The sequence below is a fragment of the Euprymna scolopes genome, chromosome 45 (genome assembly GCF_053919585.1).
Source record: "Euprymna scolopes isolate OS-2025 chromosome 45, ASM5391958v1, whole genome shotgun sequence".
Taxonomy (NCBI): domain Eukaryota; kingdom Metazoa; phylum Mollusca; class Cephalopoda; order Sepiida; family Sepiolidae; genus Euprymna; species Euprymna scolopes.
Genome location: NC_136526.1, coordinates 2049442 through 2064502, shown reverse-complemented (window position 1 = coordinate 2064502; position 15061 = coordinate 2049442). Strand labels below are relative to the sequence as shown.

At 37.3% G+C, this 15061-nt stretch overlaps 1 protein-coding gene across 1 annotated transcript in view; it reads left to right on the top strand.

Moving 5' to 3' along the window:
- The window catches only part of LOC145269125 (leukocyte receptor cluster member 1 homolog), a 35766-nt gene extending 23352 nt beyond the window's left edge, over nt 1–12414 (top strand). The window contains exons 5-7 of the mRNA XM_080124725.1: nt 2768–2825; nt 9546–9645; nt 12070–12414. Of these exons, the coding sequence (XP_079980851.1) occupies nt 2768–2825; nt 9546–9645; nt 12070–12342 (431 nt within the window). The 3' untranslated portion in view covers nt 12343–12414. The remainder of the gene's footprint in view (nt 1–2767; nt 2826–9545; nt 9646–12069) is intronic.
- The last annotated feature ends 2647 nt before the right edge of the window (nt 12415–15061 follow it).

Genomic DNA, 15061 nt, shown 5'->3' with positions numbered 1-15061 from the left:
AAGCCATTTTTCACATGTTCGTTTTTCTGCTTTCGTTTGCCTTACGTTAGTTTTTTTTGTGTTTTTTTTTTTCGATGTTTTGATTATCCTCCCCCCCCCCCGCCCGCTTAAGTTTTAACGTTCGTTTTTATGTTTTCTTTTTTTTACTTCGTTTATAACAAACAAACCTGGTCATTGACCTCATTTGCTGTTGTCGTCATAACGCTCGACGACTTCCGTGCGCGCACCTATCAATTTGGTTCTTAATTAAATAAATTTAAACATCTTTCAGTAACTCATTCTGGCTGGCCGATTTTATTTTCAAACTTCGCCTCAGGGCTTCGGGTTCGATCCTACCAACTTTAAACCCCCCCCCTCCCCCCGATTTCTTTTTTATTTAACAGCACACACACCTCCAAACACCCGGGCAACGCCGGGTACCCCCGCTAGTCTATAATATAAATCTCACCTGTCTGTTTAAATGTATGCATGTTTGTATGTCTGCCTAAAACTTTCGACAGAGGTGACGGATTTTTACGAGATCAGTACTGTTTTGAAACTGGACCCTTTGGATGAAAAATATCAAAAAAATTGGCTAAAAACATTAATTCCTTCACCCTCAACTGAGAACTTTTCTACCAGGAAGGGTAGCAAAAAATTGTTCCTTTGTGACAATTTAGCCATACACTCGTGTGCAAAAAAAAAGTTCTTTCTTGAATTAGTTTAAATATAAAAAAAAGCCCACCTACTTTCTCTCATGCGGTCATAGCCCAGTCGGTATAGTAGCAGCATTGTTATCTTAAGATTGAGATGTCAGATATATTTTTTTTGACAATATTTTCAAAAGTCATTGCCTCTTTTCGATTGACTAGCCTTCATTTAAACCATTGCCACTTCTGGTTTGGTGATGGACGCGTTTTTCCTCCTTCGTGGTGCGGGTTCGAGCCTGCCTGCTTACTACCACACACCTCCAACATCGGGCACCCAGGCTAGTCATGCAACAACCTTTTATATATATATATATATATTCAGTTTTTGGTGAGAAGATTCCACCTAGCTTATCGTCTACATCTGCTTATCCATCTCCAGGTGTATATTTACGTACATCTATAAACGTGTGTGTGTACGCGCGTATCCTGTGTGTGTACAGGTACGTGTAGAAGCATATGTGCATGTATGTTTACATATGTGAGTGTGTTCGTGGGTGTCCAATTCCAAGTTTTCTGAAAGACTTGGTTTTGAATAGAGGCCACACAATTTGCTGACCATTCCAAGTCAAAAATTTTGGGAGGGTCATATTTATATAGATCTTAACCTTATTGGCTACACCTGTGCCCCTCCTGCTGCTTACCCTGCCTACCCTACACTCATGTTTCCATCATTTACACTGAGGAAGGCCGAAGGATCGGTTGAAAGCATGTGCTTTTGAAAGAAACATTTTTGTTTGTTTTTTCAAATACTACGAAATAAATACAGAAAAGATATAAACATTTATATATTTTTTTCGTATTGATATTTCATATATATATATATATATATATATATAATTATTTTTTTACTATAATAAATACCTATAAACACTAGTGTTTCATCCTTTCGGGAATCTTCAGTGCAGGGTGTCACATATGTGAGAAAAGGATGTTGTTTTTGCAACAACCTTATATATATATATATATATATATATATATATATATGAGCAAACAGTTAATGAAATATGTTAAAAAACACTTTGAAATGAGTTAAAAACATATTTAATCTGAAAAGAAAACACTAGATAAATGAATAGTCCTTAATCCGCGGAGTTTCGAAGAAATACTCTCCTTCTCATCAGAGGGTAGGAATTAGCAAAATGCGGGATTGGATTTTGCATGCAGAAGTATTTGATGAAACAACAAATAAGTCAAAGTTATGTCTCGGAAGTAGAGTGAAAAGCACATCTTATTTTTCTTTTATTAATATTATTTTTTCCTTGTACATATTTTTGTGAATTATTCCATGGATTTCTGCCTTTGGATTATTATGGACCATCTTCTCCCAATTACGGGATTTCCTTGGATTTTACTTGTGCAAATGGAAATTCTTTTAACTTCCTTGAAGTTTTACATTTGGATTTTACCGTCACTGGATTTTTTATCTTCCACCAGACTATCCATTCATGTGTAATCACCTTTTTCTTCACTATATTCCCTCTGCTTCACTTTTTTTGCTTTCAAGTAAGATCAAATCATCTGTCACCGTCTAGAAAACGGGATGTAATGCAAGAACGGAATGTCTCGAGAAATATGCTTGAATGCCAGAAAATCTGATACAAGTACGATAACCATTAGGCCAGCTTGATACGATCTTTAAAAAATGTTTTCAAACGTAAAGAATCTGTTATGTGAACGTTTTTTTGCAACAACCTTATATATATATATACACATTTTTTTTTTAAAAAACACTTTGAAATTAAGGACTGTCCATTTAGTGTTTCCTTTTTTAAATTAAATATGTTTTTAACTCTTTTTCAAAATGTTTTTAACATATTTTATTAAGTACTTGTTCTTATTATAAGCTCTATCTTCTATTTGGTTTTATCAAGCTTTTACATCTGGTTGAGATTACTTTATAAATATTAATTCTTTAATATTTATAATATACTTTAGTTTTGCCATCTTGGATCATTTTGGTAAACTTAATTGTAATTCTTATTTTATATATATATATATATATATATATATATATAAATATATATAATATATATATTAATAGTAATTAAGAATTATACACTTTTTTCTTTTTCCAATAGTGGTACTGCCTTGGTATTTGCAAAATAAAAAGCTGCGTCTTGAAGAGGATGAAAAACGGTAAGGAAATTTTCTTTTTAAATAATTTCTTCGGTTTGTATTACTACACACATAGATTCGAAAAAGTTCTCAAAAAACAAACATATAACAAATAAATGTTACCAAAGGCAAGATGTTGTTAAGAAAATTATATCGAACGAATTGGAAGTAACCACTTAATTAAATTTTTTAAATTTAAAAAAAATTTTTTTTTTATTACATTTTCACCCCAAACAAGGCACATTGCCACTTTGTAAGTGGCTACTATCAGGGACTTAAGCATCAGGGATACTGTGTAGGGAGTTGGGCAGCAAGATATTGGTTCACGTTACACTTGAACTTCTGCATGTCAGTACAGTTGAGGAAGCAGGGACCCGGAAGGGAATTCCAAAGTCTAGCTGTTCTGGTGAAAAAACTTACATCTAGGGATCTCTACCATGAAGGGGTGGCATTTTACTGCTTGTCGGGTTTGTTGGGGGTATTTATGTAGAGGAGGCACAAGTGCTTGCAGTTCATCAGAGCATTCTCCGAACAGGCAGAGGGATGCAACATTTCGTCGATAGGACAGAGGCTGAAGTTTAGCTGACAGTTCAGGACCTATCAGATTGGCGACTCTCTTTTGAGCCTTGTTTAGGAGCAAGAGATTGTGTGTGTTTGTATACCTTGCAAAAACTTTCGACACAGGTCACGGATTTTCACGAGATTGGTATCATTTTCAAGTTGGAACCTTCGGCCGACAAATATAAAAAAATTGGCTAAAACCATTAATTCCTTCATCCTCAACCAGACGCTTTTTTACAGGGAGGGTAACAAAATCATTCGTTGACATCTATGCTGATAACACAACCATCTACGGCAACACATCAAAGGCTGTAAATGACAAAGTTCTCTCTGATTCTCTCTCCTGTGATCTCGAGCACGTGGTTCAGTGGGGGAAGAGGTGGCTGGTTACCTTTAATGCATCTAAAACCAAACTCCTATCTTTACATCATCAACGCTCTGATCCCCATCTGGCATCAATTGAAATGGATGGCTCTTGTCTAGGAGAAGCCCCATGTTTTGATAAGCTTCTGGGCTTGACCTTTACTCCTGATCTGAAATGGAACACGTACATCAAGTCTGTTGCCAAGGTCGCTGGAAAGATGGTGGGATCCTTCTACCGCTCCAGAAGATATCTCACTACTGATGCAATTCTCTATCTATATAAAAGCGAAGTACGCCCAAGGATGGAATACTGCTGACATATCTGGGCAGGAGCTGCTAAAAACAGCCTATCATGCCTTGACAGAGTACAAAATAGACTTCGTGGCTTAGTGGGGAATGCCCTTTTCTCTTCCCTGCAACCTCTCTCCCATAGAAGAGACGTTGCGAACCTATCTTTGTTTTATCGTTATTTCCATGGCAGGTGCTTGTCTGAACTCCAATCTCTAGTCCCCCCTCGCAAATCTTTTATGAAAAACACCCGTCTAACTGAAACCACTGTCAAAAATTTTCCCCACTCTTTATCTGTGCCTAAATCAAAACGTAGATTCCATGAACAAAGCTTCTTTCTTAGAACTGCACACCTGATGAACTCTGTTCCGTCTGCTTGCTTCCCACCTGACTACAATCTGGATGTCTTCAAGTCCAACGTAAACAAATTCCTGATGAACCGCCCTCTTAAGTAGACATTTTTATTAAACCCCCACACTAACGTACTATACATGCAATAACCCTTATCCCTGAGTGGCTTCCGGGCCTTGATAAGTGGTGATCACCTTGTAAAAAAAAAAATCCGTCCCTTCATGAAAAGATAATTATATGTGCATGCACCAATGACGTCGTCGATTGAATCCGTTTAAATATTATAAAAACCAAAGTAATTTCACTGACACTTTCTTAGCTCAGTTGGTTAGAGAGCAGCGTCATTATCTAAAGGTCGCGAGTTCGAATCATGATGTTGGATATCCGTTTTTTTTTTGGTTTTTTTTCTCTGATTTTTTTAACAACTTTTAACATCGTCTGCTTTACGTTAACACACACATCTCGATTTTTTTTTTTTGATTATTGAAACACTTCATTCTTTCTTCTGTTTTTTTCGGATTTTCTAAACAAGTTTATCATCGTTTTTTTTTTTTACCTCTCTCTTTCTGTTTAACATTGTTTTTTTTTTTTAATATTGAAACAACCCTAACCCCCTCCCAAACACACACACACACCTCCAAACACCCTGGCAGCGCCGGGTACCCCTGCTAGTATAATATAATATGTAAAGCGCAAATCTTAAAATAAAATATATTTTTTAAAATATTTGAAAATATTGGGTTTGTATTACTGTACACATAAATTCGAAAAAGTTGTCACAAAACAAACATATAAAAATTTAGAAGAGGAAGAAATAAAGTAAAAACATATGAATTTCACATCTTTATGTGACCAACTCAAAACCGCAGCCGGAGGACTGGATTTTTCCCAACAAAAAAAATTACTGGCAAGGTCGAAAACGTGTTAGTCATGCGCCAGTGCAAATTAAAAAAAAAAAAATAATTTGTTAAATTCACCGCTGTAGATATTTGGCGTGTCCCCTCTCTTAAAAAAAAAAAAAAGAAATGATGCTGGTTAAGGATGAAAACAAATTCAAATTAATCAAAACCAAGAATGATACTCAAGACAGAAAATCAAGACGCCCAAATAAACAAACCAGAAAGCCTGGAGATGGAAAAATCTTGTCAACCCTCCCAATCTAGATCTAAGCCAGAAATACTAAATGAAGTACCAAACCAAAAACCTAAAATACAAAAAGTGGATGAACATTTGCAGAGGATGTGTGTGTGTGTGTGTGTGTGTGTGTGTGTGTGTGTGTGTGTGTGTGTGTGTAGAAATGTCACAAATCAAACTATACCGAACTCTTTATTTCACTTTTCAACCCAGCCATAATCTGCCTTCAAGAACAGCCATGTCGGTGGGGCATTAGAATACGCCGACTGCCCCCCTGCAGAGGGTAAAAGTCCCTCAATGGGGGTCCTGGATATGACCTTAAACTATATCCAGTGGTGAGGCCCCAGCTTGTGGGCTTTGGGGAGTGTGGAGCCACCCTTTAATTACCATTGCTCCCAGGTCCACTCTGACCCGGAGCGGTAGTACCTGTTAGGGTCCCAACTATGGGTTAAATAGAAACCAACGTGAAAACAACAAATATATTCTATTAAAAAAAATTTTTCTTCAAAATCTTTGGATTCGGCATTAAATAACCCGAAAAGGGTTGATATGCCGTAAAACAAAACCAACCAGCCAACAAAACCAACCCTCTCTTAAAAGTACCGGGTCGGCCTGTAGTGCTGGCCTTCTCTGCAAAATCGCCCATTTTTCGCCAAATCCAGGCTTACAATAGCAACAATTATCAAAATCATTTACCTGTGGGCTTACCAGCGAGCCACGAAAAAAGATCTCTAACGCGAATGCGGTTTAAGGTCATCACACACCATCGCCGATTGGAAAAATTTCCTGAGAGACATCTAGAGAGAATATTTTCTCAGAAATCCCCGGCAGATAGGGGGCCCGGGCTATACGGTGGAAATAGACGAGGCAGTATTCAATCGCCGAAAACATAACGTAGGCCGAGTAATCACACCAGTCTGGGTCTTCGGTGGATACGACCCCGCCGAAAAGGGTTTCTTGGTGAACCCTTCTTCCCTTAATAAAACAGTAGGGTTTGTTTTACTGTACACATAGATTCGAAAAAGTTGTCAAAAAAAAACAAATATATAACAAATGTTATCAAAGGCAAGATAAGTTACTTTTTTACCAAACTGGATATATTTTTTGTGTTTTTATTTAATGTAACATGTTTATTCAGTTTGAAAAGCATACAGTGTTTACCGATGTATTGAAAAATTCAAAATAGCGTCCGACTCTTTCTTGAACACGGTAAGTTTGGGAAAAGGTGTTATAAATAAAAAACTAGACAAAATACTGTTAGAAACCCGCTCAATATATGTTACCGTGACATAAGTTGACATATATTCGGTGGTTTTTAATAGTATTTTGTCTAGTTTATCATTTATAATACCTTTTCCCAAACTTACAGTGTTAAAGAGAGAGTCGACGCCATTTAGTATATTCTGCCGGAAACCACGGTCGTATCAGACTGATGGAAGGCATACAACAAAGTGGGGGGAGAGGGGTATCGCCATTTTACGATATATTAAATATTTGAAAATATTGGGTTTGTATTAATGTGCACATGAATTCGAAAAAGTTGTTAAAAGCAAATATATAACAAATAAATGTTGTCAAAGGCAACTAACTGAATAATTTTTTTGTGTTTTTATTTAATGTGATATGTTTATTCAGCTCGAAAAACATACATTTTCCGATGTATTGGAAAATTAAAAATGGCGCTGAACTTTCTGCTGAATATGGTAAGTTTGGGAAAATGAGTTAAAAATAAACAACATGCAAAATAATGTTTAAAGCCCACTGAATCTATGTCAGCCTATGTCACGGTAACATATATTGAGCAAGTTTCTAGCCATCTAACTCTGTCACAAGCTATTTGCTGCCATGTAAGACCCCTTTGGCCTCTTATATTCACAAGGTGTCCATTTTGTTGTCCTGATGGACCATCTGTTGTCATGTCTGGCTACGTGCCCTGCCTATCTCTGTTTAGATGTTTTGATGACAGTATTGTTGTCAATAAGTCTTGTTTGTTGGCGGATCCAGATGTTTGTTTTTCTGTCTTGTTTTTTTTTTTTTACATAGGAGTCACCATTTATCAAGGCCCGGAGGCCACCTGAGGATAAGGGTATAGTAATCATTGGGATAATATTGGAGTAATCGTTAGTAATGGAAATTTGGTAAATTGGATTACTTAAGGGGGCGGTTCAACAAGAATTTGTTTATGTTGGACTTGAAGACAACCAAGCTGTAGTCAGCAGGAAAGCAGGCAAACAGAAGAGAGTTCTACAGGCGTGCAGTTCTAGGAAAGAAGCTTTGTTCATGGACTCTACATTTTGATTTAGGCACAGATAAAGAGTGGGGAAAATTATTGACAGTGGTTTCAGCTAGTGGGTGTTTATTGTGAAAGAGAAAAGGGCCTCCCCCACTAAGCTACGAAGTCTATTTTGTACTCTGTCAAGGCAGGATAAGCTGCTTCTAGCAGCTCATGCCCAGATGTGGCAACAATACTCCATTCTTGGATGTACTTGGCTTTTATACGGATAGAGAATTGCATTAGCAATGAGATATCTGCTGGAGCAGTAGAAGGATCCAAACATTTTTCCATTGTAGAGTGATGCCTAACATTATTCTTTCCATCTTCCTTTGTGCTGCTGTCAAGATTTCACTTTGGCGAGTTGTCAGGGCCCGTTTCATTACCACAGATCATCACAGGTAGTATATATTCGTTGAAGATCTTCCCTTTGATTAACATATTTGCTTTTCGGTGTCTCATGATATTCTCCACTTTCCCAAAAGCTGCCCATCCCAATGCTATCCTTCTCTTTATCTCAGGGAGGAGATCTCCATCTTTCGTAATTTTCTTTCCCAGGTAGATATAGCTTTCAACTTCTGCAATGGTCTTTCCGTCAACAATTATTGGCGTCTTGGCAGTGTTGGATAAGACAAAGTTTATGACTTTCAATGTGAAAGGAGAGATCAGAGCTTTCGTTGGATCAACACCGAAAGAAGTCGCTGAGTTCACGTATCTGGGCAGCAACATAGTTTCCACAGAGAGAGATATCGGAATTCGTATCTCAAAAGCATGGACCACATTGGATGAGCTACATTCAGTATGGACTTTGAGACTGGCTGACAAACTGAAAAGGCAGTTCTTCAGGGCAGTGGTAGAGTCTGTCCTTGTTTACGGTGCTACAACCTGGACACTCACCAAAAGATTGGAAAGAAAACTAGACGGCACATACACCCGTATGCTGCGAACAGTATTAAATATATCTAGGCAAAATCATCCCACGAAGCAGCAACTTCATGGCAATCTACCTGCCATATCTAATACCATCAGAGAAAGATGCCTACGATTTGCTGGTCATTGTCTGAGGAGTAAGCATTAATTGGTGAGCGATGTATTGCTATGGACTCTATGACACGGATGCGCAAGCAGAGGACGACCTAGATCTACGTACATCCAACAAATAGCACACAACGCCAACTGTGAACCTGAAGATCAGAGGCAACTGATGGAAGACAGGAAACTCTGGAATGGAAGAGTCACATTGGTCCGGGCAAGGAGCCCGTCATGATGATGATGATGATGATGATGGCGGCGGCGGCGGTGTGCTGGTTTAACATTACCTTAGTCTTCCCAAGTATCTTAGAATGTACCAATGATTTGACTTTTTGACAAAATGATTGCTAGCAACGCTGTGGATTGGATTGCTCGCATAAATGAGAGGTTGCTTGGTGTTTCCCCACCCTAATACCATAAGATGATGATGATGATTTTTATGTTGGAGTTTTTTTTTTGTTTCAATTTAATGTATGCAATATTCATCATCATCATCATGAACAATATTGCATGCATTTAACATCTCCTTAGTTTTCCCAAGATGCCTGTTGAGGCCAACCGTTTTGCTCTTGGATTGGATATCGTTTAGAATGCCATTTAGTTCCTGGGGAGAGTGTGTCGTCAGTACTGTATCATCGTCCTAACACAACCACGTTCCAACTGTTAATTTTTCTGGTGAGCAAGTGATCTCGTGATCTTTTAACGGTTTGAAGAATTCTGACACGTCTTTTTACTTGCAGTTCTGAGGCGAAGAAAGAAAAGAGAGACAGACATGACCCACTCGTCGAGATGCGCACGTATCTGCAGAAAAAAAGCAAGAAACACAAAAAGCATAAAAAGGTGAGTAAGCATGAATGGATAAGAGGAGGAGGAGGGGGGGAGAGGAGAAAATAACGAGGCTTCTACACTATTGGGACAAGTACACATATGAAGAAGTCTGGAAACTTATTGAAGGAACCTCGTAGAGATAATGTTAAATGCAACTTAAAAACAAAAAAAAAAAAACCGATTCATCATTAAAAACAAATTAAAAAAATTATAAGATGAGTTTTGTGATTACATGCATGTTGATTCAAAGTTTAAATTTCGTTTTTTCGGTTGAAGTAAAAAAAAAAAAAGAAAAAAAAAAAAAAGTTTGTCGCTTCTACACTATTGGGACGAAATTTCAGAAATCGTAATACTGAATTTCATATGAAAATAATAGTAGCTACGTATTTTTAAGATGATTATATGCAAAAATTACGGAAATTGATGAGGTATTAAAGAAAATAAAAAATAGAATTTGATGAAAACGATCATAAAATACAGGAGAGTTCAATAGGGAGGTAATTTTCCGTTCAAATTAAACAAAGATGGCCGCAATTTTTCACCTGTTAACATAATTAAAGTTGTTTTGTTTAAATAAAAAAAAAACAAGGGTTTCAACTGATTTTTTTTGTCAATTCTAATAAATCACAATGTTAGCTTCCAAATTATGCAGTCGGAATTACTTGAATATTACTGAATTATTAAAAAAAAAAAAACCCAACTTTAATCGTGTTAGCAGGTGAAAAAATTGCTGCAATCTTGTTTAAATCAAAACGGAAAATTAACTCCCTTTTAAACTTTAAGTTGCATTTAACATTATTTCTACGAGGTGCAATCAGACTTTTTCATGTGTTTGCTTTTATTCACATTACACACATGAAACTCTAGTCCCCTTCGAAGTATAAATGAACAAGTGTTTAAGAGGAGGAGGAGGGGGAGAAATAACTGATGAGATGTCATCCAGATTTAATTTGGTGGTGGGTGCGTTGAATCAGACTGAAAAAATAAAATGGATCAAATTGATGAAATTTAAACTTTGAATCCCAAAACTCATGAGGCCCTGTCGATGGGGCATTAGAATACGCCAACTGCAGAGGGTAAAAGTCCCTCAATGGGGGTCCTGGATATGACCTTAAACTATATCCAGTGGTGATGCCCCAGCTTGTGGGCTTTGGGGAGTGTGGAGCCACTCTTTAATTACCATTGCTTCCAGGTCCACTCTGACCCGGAGTGGTAGTACCTGTTAGGGTCCCAACTATGGGTTAAATAGAAACCGACTTGAAAACAACAAATATATTCTATTAACAAATTTTTCTTCAAAATCTTTGGATTCGGCATTAAATAACCTGAAAAGGGTTGATATGCCGTAAAACAAAAACCAACCAACCAAAATTAACAGCGGAATTTCTGGCCGAAAACTGATCACAAAGATTTTCTCAAATCTCAGTACCCTGTATATAAAATTTTGAGTCTGTAGACTTAAAATTGACAGAGTTATTGCATAGGGAAATGTACACAGACACACAGAAACGTTCACTTTTATTTATATATATATATATGCACACAAAGTTATGAACGGTACATAGGGCCCGAGCAAAGCCTGGCTGAACAGCTAGTATATATATATATATAGTCTAGCGGCACTGATGAGTTGTGAAACAACGAAACAGGTCTGTATGTCGATGACTAAAATATATTTTATAAAGCTCCCCTCTTTGGTAGAGCACTCTCGAAAATTATCTTACTCGCTACTTAATTTAGCTGAAATAATGCGAAGCTCGCGATCTGTTTACAAACAAACGTTTGAGCCCTCTACGAGTAGCGGACCGATGTTTATTTAAATAATCGTTCGGACAGGTTAATTTCGGCCACCGATTCCGTAGTCAAGGGGTAGGACTGCCGACTGTCATCACGACGGTTCTAGGTTCGATCCTCGGCTTGGGAGAGGTGTTAGTCTAGCGGCACTGATGAGTTGTGAAACAACGAAACAGGTCTGTATGTCGATGACTAAAATATATTTTATAAAGCTCCCCTCTTTGGTAGAGCACTCTCGAAAATTATCTTACTCGCTACTTAATTTAGCTGAAATAATGCGAAGCTCGCGATCTGTTTACAAACAAACGTTTGAGCCCTCTACGAGTAGCGGACCGATGTTTATTTAAATAATCGTTCGGACAGGTTAATTTCGGCCACCGATTCCGTAGTCAAGGGGTAGGACTGCCGACTGTCATCACGACGGTTCTAGGTTCGATCCTCGGCTTGGGAGAGGTGTTAGTCTAGCGGCACTGATGAGTTGTGAAACAACGAAACAGGTCTGTATGTCGATGACTAAAATATATTTTATATATATATATATATATATATATATATATATATATATATATATTTCAATATACATATACATTATGTATATATTGTTTGTCTTTGCTGATACATTTATGTATATATATTTTTCAGATTGGTAAAAAACGGCACCGTGAAAAAGACAAAGAAAGAACACAAAAATCATCTTCATCTTCCACGACATCTCTTGAGCAGCTGAGATCCGCTCGTCTCATGCGAGAGAAGGCCGAGAGAAATCGCATCCAGCTTTTCATGGCCAAGAGAAATGGAGAAGAAACGCCAAGTAAATCGGACTCTGCACCTATTTCTGACCGCAACAGGCAGTACAATTCGCAATTTAATCCTTCGCTTGCCCGCCAGAGAACTGAGAAACGACACCATTACTGATTATTTATGAACACCCCGTTATCAAGGCCAAGAGGCCACTCAAGACATAAATGCATTTTTGGAGTTTAAAAATTGAGTTGCTTTTTCTTTTCTTTTTGTAAATTTTTTTTTTATTTTTGTAATTGGAAAACATAATTCATCATCATCCTTTTTTTGTCTTAGATAAAATTCCAAGCTGTAGAGATGTTATCAATAATAGACTTTTATCTTTTTTTTTTTTACATAGGCATCACCACATTATCAAGGCCAAGAGGCCACTCAAGGATAAGGGTTAAAGAGTGTACAGTAGAAATTGGACAATATAGTAATCATTAGTAATGAAAATTTGGTAAATTTGATAATTTATATGGAACGGCTCATCAAGAACTTATTTACGTTAGACTTGAACACAACCATATTGTAGTCAGCCGGAAAGCAGGAAAACGGAAGACAATTCCACAGGCGTGCAGTTCTAAGAAAGAAGCTTTGTTCATGTAATCTACGTTTAGGTTTAGGCACAGATAAAGAGTGGGGGGAATTATTGATAGTGTTTACAGCTAGACGAGTGTTTCTTGTGAAAGTTTGGCGAGGGGGGACCATAGATTGAAGCTCAGTTGAACACTTTCCATGAAAATAACGATACATCAGAGACAAACTCGCAACATCTCTTCTGTGAGATAGAGGTTGCAAGGAGGAGAAAAGGACATCTCCTACGAGGCTACGAAGTCTATTTTGAACTCTATCAAGGCAGGACAAGTCCTTTCTAGCAGCTCCTGCTAGTTAAAAAAAAGGGAAGATTTTTTTACCCCCACCCCCTTCTTCCCTCCTCCCATGCTCATCTATGTATCCACCACCTCTCTCTATATATGTATAATATAAAGCTGTGTGTGTGTGTGTCTGGTCACGAATAGGCTCCTATGTGGTTGACTATTTTAAAAAACTGATTACATATACATATAATGATAGGAGATGTATCGAGACACAGGAATGGGTATGTTTGATCTGGCAGAATGGTGGTTCATAAAAATTGTGGGGTCTGCATTCGCGCCTGTTCACAAAGTATGGAAATAAAAAATTAAAAAAAAAAAACGTTTACAAGTGTTTTTGATATAGATGTACATAATAATACTTTGGTAAGTATGTTTTAACTTAAATAGGGATGATATAATAAAACTGTGGGGTCTGCGTTCGCGCCTGGCCTCCATAGAATGGAAATAGGCACAAACTTTAATAAAGACTTTTCATATATATCTGCGTAAGTATACTTTGCTAGTTAGTTTTCAGTTTGAAGAAATATGGTATAATAAAATTATGGGGTGTTCGTTCGCGCCTGACCTCCATAGAATGGAAATATGTCACAAAGTTTAACAAGGTTTTTTAATATAGATCCACAGAATATTGTGATAAGTGTTTCAGTGTGAACAGGTATGGTATAATAAATTATGGGGTTTATCTATTTTATTTTTACTTTCATCATATTTTGCTTTGGTTTTGATACCCCCAAATTCGAAGCTATCTCTTTACAACCCTTCCTTTTCATAACCTATCATACTTTCATAAATCAGTCCATTTTCTGTAGGCTATTTTTTAACCCAGTCCACGACTGGTACTTTTGCTAGTATATATATATATATATATATATATATATATATATAGCTATTAATTTTCTTGTATCCATAGTAAAAAGAAGGATGGAGGGAAAACATTCAATGAAGGAAACTAATGTTAGATTTTTTTTTTCTTTCCGATTTAATTTTTGAATTCATTTAACTGAAAGACGTTTGAATTTATTTAAGTAGAAAGAGAATTGACAGGTGCCCGCACTTGATGTCTTAATGAGGTCAAATAGAAATCGCGGAGTTAACATTTTCTGCGATCGTTATGACGACGTAAGCAATCACTATTCAGCAGTTAACATTTTCTGCGGGACAGTTTTTAATGAGGTCAAAAATCCGGTTTGTTTGTTTTGACCCAACTTTGGGGAAAACCAGCTCCCCCATTTATTAGCCGTCTAGCTGTAAACACTATCAATAATTTCCCCCACTCTTTATCTGTGCCTAAACCTAAACGTAGATTCCATGAACAAAGCTTCTTTCTTAGAACTGCACGCTTGTGGAATTGTCTTCCGTTTTCCTGCTTTCCGGCTGACTACAATATGGTTGTGTTCAAGTCTAAAGTAAATAAGTTCTTGATGAGCCGTTCCATATAAGTTATCAAATTTACCAAATTTTCATTACTAATGATTACTATATTGACCAATTTCTACTGTACACTCTTTAACCCTTATCCTTGAGTGGCCTCTGGGCCTTGATAATGTGGTGATGCCTATGTAAAAAAAAACAAAAAAACCCTCAGTTCTAACCCTACCTTCTGGTCACATCAGACAGTTGCTATTTTTTTTTCATCGTGGTCACAAATTTCGTGTTCAATTTCATCATCATCATCATGTGCTGTCCTCCGTGTCCGAAGACGACTTCCTGTGAACCATAGGGATCAACCTGTCCTTTAGATTTCATTTGACGGTGTCACAAAACCTGAGCTTAGGTCTGCCTATGCCTCGTACCCCATCCTCCAGTTGTGAAAACAGTATCTATTTCGGTAGTCGGGAGTTCTCCATTCTGTTTACGTGCCCGGCCCATCTCAGGTTCTTCCGGATGAGCAGGTCATACATGCTTGGGAGGTTGGCTTGTGATAGGATCTCCCTGTTGCTGACAAAGTCATACCACTTGACATTTAAAAT